This window comes from Carlito syrichta, unplaced genomic scaffold (genome assembly GCF_000164805.1).
Source record: "Carlito syrichta isolate Samal-C Ts95f unplaced genomic scaffold, Tarsius_syrichta-2.0.1 Scaffold288811, whole genome shotgun sequence".
Taxonomy (NCBI): Eukaryota; Metazoa; Chordata; class Mammalia; order Primates; family Tarsiidae; genus Carlito; species Carlito syrichta.
This window is the reverse complement of record NW_007232907.1, coordinates 63,171-73,900: the sequence shown is the minus strand read 5'-3', so window position 1 is coordinate 73,900 and position 10,730 is coordinate 63,171. Positions and strand designations below refer to the sequence as shown.

At 42.2% G+C, this 10,730-nt stretch overlaps 1 protein-coding gene across 2 annotated transcripts in view; it reads right to left on the bottom strand.

Annotated features, from left to right (window-relative positions):
* Positions 1-10,527, bottom strand: part of LOC103255990 (opioid-binding protein/cell adhesion molecule-like) — a 22,464-nt gene extending 11,937 nt beyond the window's left edge. Inside the window, exons 1-4 of one of the 2 annotated variants that reach the window (XM_021710387.1) lie at positions 10,313-10,527; positions 9,721-9,841; positions 9,139-9,290; positions 8,206-8,232 (exon numbers count right to left, since the gene is read on the bottom strand). In XM_021710387.1, the coding sequence (XP_021566062.1) occupies positions 8,206-8,232; positions 9,139-9,290; positions 9,721-9,841; positions 10,313-10,511 (499 nt within the window). In that variant the 5' untranslated portion in view covers positions 10,512-10,527. The remainder of the gene's footprint in view (positions 1-8,205; positions 8,233-9,138; positions 9,291-9,720; positions 9,842-10,312) is intronic. The other variant, XM_008053887.2, reaches the window with a different exon arrangement.
* Between the last annotated feature and the right edge of the window lie 203 nt (positions 10,528-10,730).

The following is a 10,730-nucleotide window of genomic DNA, read 5'->3' as shown; positions in this document are numbered from 1 at the left end:
CGGGTGCCTGAATGAAACGTAATTGTACACCTAACCCTTAACTGTACCCCACAAAACCATAATAAAAAATATTGATAAAAAAATATATAATGTACTTTATAAGCAATGAAGATATCGGAATGTGTCACTTGTCTTCCTTTCCATAATAGTAATGAAAATATGGCATAGGTCTTCAGCAACAGTAGACTGCATAACTGTAATTCTACTAGAATGGCAGGTGGTAGGTGATCACATCAAGAAAGAAAAGAAAAAAAAAACCCACAGGCAAGTTGAACTTGTTGATAGTACAGCGAGATCAATGAAATATCTGAAGTCTAAGAACATGCAGTTTTGTTCTGAAATTTGGATAGGTTTTATAAGTATGATTATGAACTGTGTGACCTTCCTAATGAGGAACCAAAAGGATAATGATGTTCTTGGTGATTAAAAGAGGAGCAAGGAAATCTAATTAGAGGATGTATGTGTTACACTTGGTGGTGAAACATAAACCTATTTTCAGCAGTGCCGACTGATGAAGGCACATCGTCTCCCTTCAAAGGGAACTTTTCCTCCATTGTCTTTAATTACAGTGGAAAACATGGCACTGCGTTGTTTTACAAGATTAACTGAGCTCTGCAGTGCAACTAAGAGCAGACAAAGAGGCAAGAAAGGCAACCATCTTTGTTTCTTTCTCTTTAACACTCCCTGTTTTATGCTTACCACAAAAAACAAAAGCTTAAGAAGTTAATATCAGAAGTAAATTCAAATCTGTCAGCTCATCACAAACCTGAAAGAGACAAGACTTTAGTCTATGTTGAACCATAAGCTCTTGTGTCTGTGCTGACATCAGCACACTCTGAATGCTCAGTGTTAAATTCTAAATGTTTAGGCTAATAGCCAGATGTCAATGATTCAGAGAGAGGAGGGTAGGGTGTGAGTGAATGACAAGGAACCTCATCAGGAATGAAATGGAAAATGTCTGCATTTTTTTTCTAATATGTTGACATTTTGCAGGTTGGGGGAAAATACAAATGATTACACTGCTGTCATCAGCCGAAAGCAGTGGTGTTTCTCTCTGACTCATTCCCTCCCACCTGGATTTAAATGGTGGATTTGAAAAATAAAAATAATGCACGTTATCAGCAGGAAATGGACAACTATGTACAGCTTTTGATGTCTCGGCAAGAAGAAATCATGTGATGAACGTCTTCCCAGTGAATTGCAATGTTTGATACAGCCTCTCTCACAAGGAGGATCCGGCAGGGGGTGGGGGAACCCTAAATTTCAAATTGGAATTTGAATATTTGAGAGGCCAGAATGCAACAAAAAGTCAGAGAAATAGCAATTCAGCTTCCTTGAGAGGAGAGGGCTACAGGTCTTTTTGGGTGTTTGGCTTTTCTTTGGTTAGTGACAGGTCTCAAACTCTATAGAAGCTATAACTGATGTGCCCATTGACTGGAAGATAGATTTATTAACTTCACAAATAGCTACTGGGCAACAACCATTGCAAGATACAGTGTTATGTCCTCTAACTGTAGAAACAAATGCAAACAAAATACAAACCTAAGGTTAAGCCACCACAAGAGTCCAAAAGATGAGGGATTGATTCTTCCCTCATCTCATAAATACTCTATGAGGGGCCACCATTGAGTACAGCCTTGAAGGACAAGTATGCTTTTATCAGGCAGAGAAGAGGGAAAAAAATCCTTCATCTGAGACCTTCTAGCACACTGAAAGAATTAGCATGCATATGGGTTAGAAAGATACGTGGGATTATGGCGAGACCTGAGTGTAAAACTTGGTATTGCTACTTCTGTTTCTGGGGGAATTCCTCCCACCTTGGAGAAGTCAGTCATACCATTTAAATTCTCTGAGCACTAGGCTTTTCTTCTGTGAAATGGAAATAATAGTAATATCTATCTCAAAGTCTTCTTAGGTGTCTAAAGCCATGTGTGGCTGACATTTAATAGCTGGTAGTGTCTTTGTTCCTCTAGCATGGCCCTTGTTACATTCTATTGTAATTGCCTATTTACTTTGTCTGTACAAGATCAGAAACTTTTCCTCCTTATACCTCAGCCCTTAGTAGGATCCCTGGCACATAGTAGTCACTAAACAAATATTTGTTAACTAGAAGAATGAATGGATGGATGGATGGAGAGTGGGAACAGCATGATCGAAGACTTAGATGTATAATGGGACCTGGGGCACAGGAGACCCAGCCTGGTGTGTATATGAAAGGTGGGGGAGATGTGGAGAAGGACTTAAAGCTATACGGCTAGGCTAATCTCACAGCGAGAACAGATCTAAACCCATGCTGTTATGGGAGGCAGACATTTTTAGCAACTGAAATGATAAGGTCCATTCTGAGTTTTGGAAGCATCACTTGGCCCTTCTCTGACAAACAGACTGAAGAGGGATTACCAAAGATGAGGAGACCTGTAAGAGAATACCATTATTGTCCAGGCAAGTTTCATGCTGCAGTGTGAATGGGAATGGATATCTGGCAGTCAGAGGAAAGGTGGAGGTCTTCTTGCTAGGGCTCATTGGCTAACAGATGTAAGGGGCAAGGGAGAGAAAGAAGTCAAGAATGACTGGAGGTATTCTTGTGAGTGTGTAGGTGAAAGGTAAGACTATTGAAGGGAAGGGGTTCCTAGGAAAGGAAGACTGAGTTTTAGAGGCCCATGGAGCATCCAGGTAGGGAGAGTGGTTTGTAGCTTAGAATTCAGGAAAGAACTAAAGATACAGATTCAGGACTTATCATACTATTGCTCAGTGGTTATCAGTCTTCAGTGTGCATAAGATTCCCTGGGAGATCCTGCTTAAAAAGCACATTCTCTGCTTAAAAGCACATTCTCAGGACTTCCTTGAGAGATTTTGATTAAATGAGTTTGGAGCAAGACTCACAAATCTGCATTTTTAAAGAACCCAATGTAAGTCTAATGCAGACCAAGAAATAAAACTCTGTAGGGTACCTGAAGATATGAATAGGCCGTTCTCCCCTCACTGTAACCTTACCCCTGGGGATACTGATGGGACAGGTGCTGGAGGAGTTAGAAGCAGATTGAGATAGAAAGGTAAGAAGGCAGTCACCATCCATATATCAGGGAAACCAGAGTGCGGTGTTGAGAGGTGAGGTGACTGAGTGTTAGAGGAAAACAGAAGACAGACCAAGGTAGACTGAGGCATAAATGGGCTTGAGGAGGTGGAAATCTCAATTCTGGTTCTCCTTTTTAGAAGCCTAGTGGGGAAGGGAAGAGAAGACATGGGGCATGGGGTGCTGTGTAAAGATGGTGCACTGAAGAGACTCCTTGATCCCTGCATTCACTCTTTATTTCCCAGACGAGGCCACCCAGGCAAAGGCGTGGTTGTTCAGACACCTTAACAAAGGAACAGAAGAAGAAGGTAGAGGCAGGAGTATATGGGAGGTGGGGGCATAAAGGCAGGGTTACTGAGGGCTCTGCCCATGGGCACATGTGGGGAGGAGGTCAGCAAAGGGCAGGGGATAGGAGCAGCTGGTTGGCACAGACTCTAGCTGAAGGAAGGCCAGCTTACAGCGCCAGTCCGATGTGTGTGTTTATTCTGGAGGAATGGCCATTAGCAAAAGAAAATATAGACTCTGCCCTCATGGTTTCCAGGAGCTGCTGAGGCAGGCTGTAGTCATGGCTGCTCTGAGGGGGTTTGAGAGTTGCCTGAAGAAAAACCCCAGAGCCCAGATGTTGCCTTAACTGGAATATTTTGCCATTTTCATTTGCGATGACAAGATTCTTATGAGTTGTCCCTATGCCTGATACTTAACTCTTAATGTAACTAATTTGTGTCGCTTCAATTTCACAGATAAAATGTGAGAAATCTGTTTTTCGCTCTGCAGCATCCCCCCTCCTCCTTGGCTTTGTTTGCGTTCTCTGTCCCTTTCCCCTGCCAGTTCCAGTAATCCAGGCATTTATATGCCTCATTAAGTGCATCGTACTCTCTGCAGTGCTGGATGTAATCAAGTCCAGAATCTTCTCTCTCTACACGCTAAGGACAGGGGGATGGGACCTCTTGCTGAAGGCCTAGAGGAAGCAGAGTGGTTGGCAAGTTGAGAGAAGGTGAGTGACCTCCACAAGGGACATTGCTGTGGCCAGAAAGCAGAGTCCCTGCTGCAGGCAGGTCTGGCAAGACATCAAGGTGCCAGGACTCCAGGTGAGCCTTCAAATGGCTTCATCCACTCAGTAAAGCTAACCAATACCGGGAGCAATAAGCTTTTCAATAGTGCAGGGGTTGCTTGCCACCGTGTCCACGGTTATGGACAATAGCTTTGGCAGATTTATCCCTTACCCTGTCTCCCCCATTGTTTTTCAGGTTCAGAACAGAGGCTTAGAAAGCTTATGTCCATCTTGTTCTGTTCTGTCATAGTTTGTCTGCCTCATAGACAAGACTAAAACCTAATGCCCCTAGCTGCTAGTGTTGGTCTCTTTTCTACATCCTGTTGCTTTTCCAGCACCTGCAGTTGCCTGGGGCTAAGGAAAGTGGATGGTCTAAAGTGCTCCTTTGAGTTGGCACTCTGCCTAAGTGACCACCTGACTTCGTTGCTTTGTATGGGGAAGGTAACTGGTGTGACGAGAAAGCAGTATTTCACACTGGTGCCAGCTACTGATTCATCTTTGATGATCAATCACGTACCATGTTGTCTCTTACATGTTTCCTAATCATTTCTTGTTTCAACCCACTCACCAACCCATTGTCTCCATAGTCTTTGTCTTCTACATTCTTTCAAAATTGCTTTTATCCCATTTTCCTTTGTTCTTTACATGCAGGAGTGGAAATATATGAAAAATGTGCATGTGAGAGAGAGGCATGCTGTGATGGGATCTCAGGGGCAGAGTCAGAGAGGCCTCTTTAAAACAGTCTGACAATATGTGTGAGTAAACACTAATGTACACCATCAGATGGGGTTTGCGTGTTTGAACAGTATGAGTATGTGGGTTGCAAATGTAAAACAGTGTCTTAAAAAAATGGGTTCGGAAGTAGACAGAAGAGAGGAGAATTTGGTGAGGGAGATGGGTCCAAGCAGACTAATTGCTGGTATTTTTCCTTTCAGAAAGTCATCCACTGACATTCATAATGGGTTGCCAAGTATTATGAGTTGGACTGCAATAGTGGTGAAGTGCTCAGGCACGGGAATCAAAGTACATAGGCTCAAATCCCAGCTCAAGCTCTGATAAGCCAGTGTGATTTGAGTTATCTGCCTAGCCTCTCAATTTCTTCATGTATAAAATCAGGATAAATATAGTGCTTACTTCATAGTCATTGGGGAGATAAAACATGCAAAGCACTTAGTCTAGTGGCCCTGTAAACAGTAAATGTTTGGTAATAATTAGCCATAATTATGGAGGCATTGAATACCAGGAAGAATAATCCTAGCCAGGAGAAAGAGTGGGTCAATTGGACACTATCTGATCTTGTGCTGAAGCTAATGCCACTCAGTCACAGAATCAAAGAATTGAGCTTTATGGGGACTGCGAAAAACATCTTTTTCAAGATGTTTCACTGATTTAAAAAAACCAAACAACAACAACAACAACAACAACAGGCCCATTGAGACTGACTTTCTTAAAGCCATGCAGCCAGCAAGCATCATAGCCTGACCTCAAAGCCCCTCTGAGACATATATCCCTTACCCTGTGCTGTCACATTTCAATTTCTAACAGCTGAACTTTTGATGTTGCCAGAACAACCTTTCCATCCCCGCATATACTCATGCATTCATTCATTCAACAAAGTCTTCCTGACCAGCTGCTGTGTGTAGATCTCTGTATTACATCCTAGAGAATCAAACGAGGCATGGTACCTATGTTCATGGAGCTTATAGGCTAAAGAGGAAGAAAGACTTTAATCAAACAAGCTAAATAAATTAAACAAAAGAAAAATTGCTACTAGAAGGCAACGAATAGAAACAAGGAGTCTATCTGTTGAGTCACTGCTGCCTTTTTATCACTTAGAACAGGGCCTGGCTTGTCACAGGTTCTGAACATATATTATGTTAAGTGAATGCTCGTCAATGCACTGTGTGAGTGCAGCAGTCAGAAGCAAGGTATGAGAGGGTGTGTAATGAGGGCACTGATCTGCTCAGAGAGATCAGGAAAAGCTTTCTTCAGGAAGGGGTGCTGAAAAGCCAGTGGACGCTAACCAGGTGAAGTGAGATAAGGTAAATTAAAGGGATTGGTGGGTGCTGACATACAGAGCACAGGGGACTTTGAAAGAAAGAAAAGAGCTCCAGTTGAGCAACGATTCTGGCAAGCATATGGAGAAAGGCAGTGACAGGATGGACCATGTCACAAAAAAGTGTTGACAAGTACTGATAGGAATCATAGTATCCTGCACACCACTTTGATGAGTATTATCTTATTGATAATTCACAAGACAATCTTATGTCAGAGGGCCAGGAAATATAGCCTATTCAACTGAGTAAATTGAAACAAGCAATCTTTGTTTGTTATCAAAGTCATTTATTTAAGCATAGCATTTATGGGACTTTTTATGTATATAATCTTATTTAAGCCCATCTCTAGCCTTTTGAGGTAAATGTTAACATACCAATAGCATATATGAGGAAAGGAAGGCTAAACAGGTTTAAGTGGCTGATATGTACATGAATTGGGGTGTGAATTTATGTCTTTGCTATGGACTGGATAGTGTCCCCAATCCCCACCCTACCATCAAATTCTTATGTTGAAGCCCTAACTACCCATATGATTAAACTTAAGGTGGTACCCATAAAGAAGTCATTCAGAGTAAATGAATTCATAAGGATAGGACCCTGATCCAATATGAGTAGTGTCCTTTACAGAAGAGACACTTTTTCTCTCTTCATGAGCACTCAGAAGAAAGTCCACGTGAGAACAAAGCAGCCGTCTACAAGCCAGGAAGTGGGTCTTCACCAGAACCGAATTGGCTAGATCTTGTACTTCTAGCCTGCTGGGCTGTGAGGTAATAAATGTCTGTTATTTTAAGTCATCTAATTTGGGGTATTTTGTTATGGCAACCTGAGCAGACTAAGACAATCTTGGTGTATATTGACTATCATCTGCTATGACACATCTCTTTCTTTGGTTAATGGCAGAAAAGGACAAGAAGGGTCATTTGGTTGTCAGTCCTAGGCCATTCTGTTGAACATATTCTCTGCCACTGTTAACCCCCTTAACAAGGGAGATAACGGCAGGTCAGTGGCAGGGCAACACCTGAATTTCCCCTCTTCTCTCAGTTTTATCAAGACCAAGGGATGGCTATTCCTGGTCATCAACGTGTAAGCAGGGTTATATGTCTATGAGTGTCCTGGATTAAGAGCTATGAGCAGTGACAGTACAGAACTGATTCCAGAGTTAAAAAATTCAAATGTCATCACTTTGTATGTAATTGAGATTGACATCTTAGAACAGTAGGGCTAAGTGTCTTCTATCTCTGGAAGTGAAGCTGAGGACTAGCTGCTGCTTCATCTAAATGTATGAGTAAGTGAGTGAGTAAGTGTGTGTGTGTGTGTGTGTGTGTGTGTGTGTGTGTGTGTGTGTATCTGCTTCTGCTCTGGGCAAATACTCCAGTGCCAGATGAAGGAGTTCATTTCTAAGTGTCGTCCAGTGCCTTTTCATTAGCGACAAGCTCTTTGATCCTCTTTTTACTTATCTATAAAATGGGGTTAATAACCTGTCTTATACAGCACTGATATGATGCCTAGAAACCAGTAAATATTTGGTAAATAGTAGATATTACCATTACAAATAATGATCCCAAATACTTCTATTTTAAAATAAAGTTTTTAGAACTAAATCATTAGCCCTCTTTGCCTTGGGCTAAAAGAATAAAACATTCATACTAGGGTGACTTCTCCACGGAGACAGTCATCTAATAATCCATTTGGTCTCTGGGATAGGTTGCTCTCTGTGCTGCTGTGTGTAGAAACAGCAGAATGTGCATCTTTATTAAAGGCAACCAAGTACAAGTTTATTGTTTTGGGGGCAAAAATCCCTTTCCTTGAAAGCTACAATGATATTCCATAAGTTTGCTTGTGAAAGCCATCATATTCTACATGCTTGTTACCTAAACTGTGCAAACCAAGCCCCTTGAAGCCTATTCACTACAGAGAAATAAATCAGGGAGGTGGAGCAGGCAAGCCTATCTTTGAAGTAGGCTGAAATTCAAAAGCATAGGCATTCAGGCAGGCAGAGGAAGGAAGGAACATGCTGTACCCACCTGCCACTGCTGATGAGGGGCTTATTTCTAAGACACACACAGCACAATGCACACACAATGCAGAGAGAAAACAAAAGACATAGATCACACATTTCAGATGGTTGGTGGACAAAATTTAGTTAATGTCGGGGCTGAAAGCTTGCTCAGGGTCTGAGGTGCACATGGAAAAGTGGGTACCTCTTCATCCTACTCATCAGATGCTTCCCTCTAACCAAACCTTGGCAAAGAAACAAATACATACACACATAAAATATCATAGCAAGCTGGCCCTGGCCCATGTTGTGAAATGTTGCACAAGGATATGGACATGGCAGTATGGGAAGGTGGAATGAGGGTGAGGTCAATCATGGCTCCTGAGACGTCTCCATCTTGGACAGATCTTTCCCTTCAGAGAAGGTTTGACGTTCCAGTTGTGGATAGAACAGTCATCTGAAGAGGACTCAGACTGCTGTTCCATTCATCCCAATGAGTGAGAACATGATATGGCAATCAACGTGAGAATCATGATGGCAGCAGTTGGCTTGGTTTAGAACTACAAATATAGCACCCCAAATCATAGACTCTGACTGTAGAAGACATCTTAAAATTATACTTAATTTATCCCACAGAACTTTAGATAGTACTAAATTGAACTGACCGATGGTCATGGACATTTTCTTTATGTAACCGCCAATCAATTTCATTCAGAATTTGGTTCATTTGTTTCGTAAGGACAAACCTTGCTTTTTGATGGTCAGGACATATCAGTTTCCTTGCAAACATCACTCTCCCACATGCTAGGGTGGTGACAAAGAGAAGTATTTCTTATATAAGGCTGGTAGGTTGAGCAGGATGGACAGACACAGGCATAGCAGATCTGTGCCTTCCTCCCTCCTGAGTCCCTTAAGCCCTCCATGTGACTGAGACCACTGCATTCAGGCTTTCTGCACTCACCATACAATGTGATGCTGGCATTGGTGTTCCCAAGCTTGTTTGTGGCCACACAAGTGTAGTTCCCATAATCCTTTTCTGAAACATTGAAGAAAGTCAGAGTGGACATGCGGCCTTTGTTCTCAATCCTCACTCCGTCCAGGCCAGTGGATAACCTGCAACAGAAAAGGTACTGCCAGTCTGACTCCACACACAGACTGAAACACCAGACAGGAGGCACTGAGAAGACCCAAAACTGCCATAGATTAATCCCACAGAGAGGTCATCCTCCTCACAAAACCCTTTAACTAACCTGTCCCTCTAACTCAAACCCTAAGATTACTCATCAATAGAACCACAGAAAGGATAATCATGTTCAACACAGAACATTTGCTGGCTTCTAGTCATCAAAGATTGGCATGTCTCCAGCTAAGCCTGGATTCTTATACAAGATCTTTTCTTTCTGTCTACTCCCCAGCTTCCTCTAATTTTTTTTCTGGTTCTTAAGGGAGACTATTACAAAGGAGGCTTTCATGCATTTCTGTTTGGCCTTATCTTTCCCCTGTCCTTCATCATCCTCCTTCCCAAGCTCCATTTTCAAGGTACCTGGTATCTTCCTTGAACCACTGGAATTCCGCCATGGGGACAGCAGAGGCTTCACAGCTCAGGATGCCCTTCTGGCCAACCGAAACACCAGTGTTCTTGGCTTTTGAGATATAAGGAGGATCTGTGGGAGAGAAAGAAAAAAAAACAACACCATACACACAGGGTGATTACATGAAAGCTATGAAGGACACATTCAGCCATTTGCTATATAAGTAGATTTTGTGTGTGTGTGTGTGTGTGTGTGTGTGTGTGTGTGTGTGTGTGTGACAACCCTCTCTTCCAGTGAGATAACCATTTATTTTAGGAAACGAACTTGATTGAATATATTTAATTTACCCCAACATCTTCTTCAGGCCTTCAAACCAATTCTACATTAATAATTGTCTCCATTCACTGAAAGTTCTGACAGTCACAGGAAGACTCCAGGGACAAATGACTTGGAGACAATGATGGGACAAAGCAATCTGATAATGCATTTTCCTGTTGGCAGCAGCTTGGGTCTTTCAGAAAATGGCATTGCTGTCACCAGTGTGTTCCCTTGACGTCTGTACCCTCTTTTTCCCTGGAACTCCCTGACTGCAGGTTAACTCACAGTTTACAGTGATTTTTACTTTCCGCACATCAGGTGCAGCCACATCATTCAAGGCGCTGCATTCATACTCCCCAGACTGGTCACGTTTGATGTCAGAGATCTCCAGATATTCATCCTCACTTACAAAGACCTGGCCTTCTGGGAAGAAAGAAGAAGACAGCAAACAGTCACACAACTGTGAAATCAGGGACAGAACCATGTTCACAGCTAGAGACTATAGGAGACAGAAGAGGAAAAGTCATAATCATGGGGCTTGAACATCAAATCAAGGATACAGCGCACCAAGTTGGCCAAAAATTATGGCGACTGAAGAAAGAAACTCTGCTTGATCTTGGATCAATGTATTTTCAGGCAAGTCACTTTAACTTTTAAAGAGTATCTGATAAGAAAGAGATATCATATTTTTCTTAAGTGAATA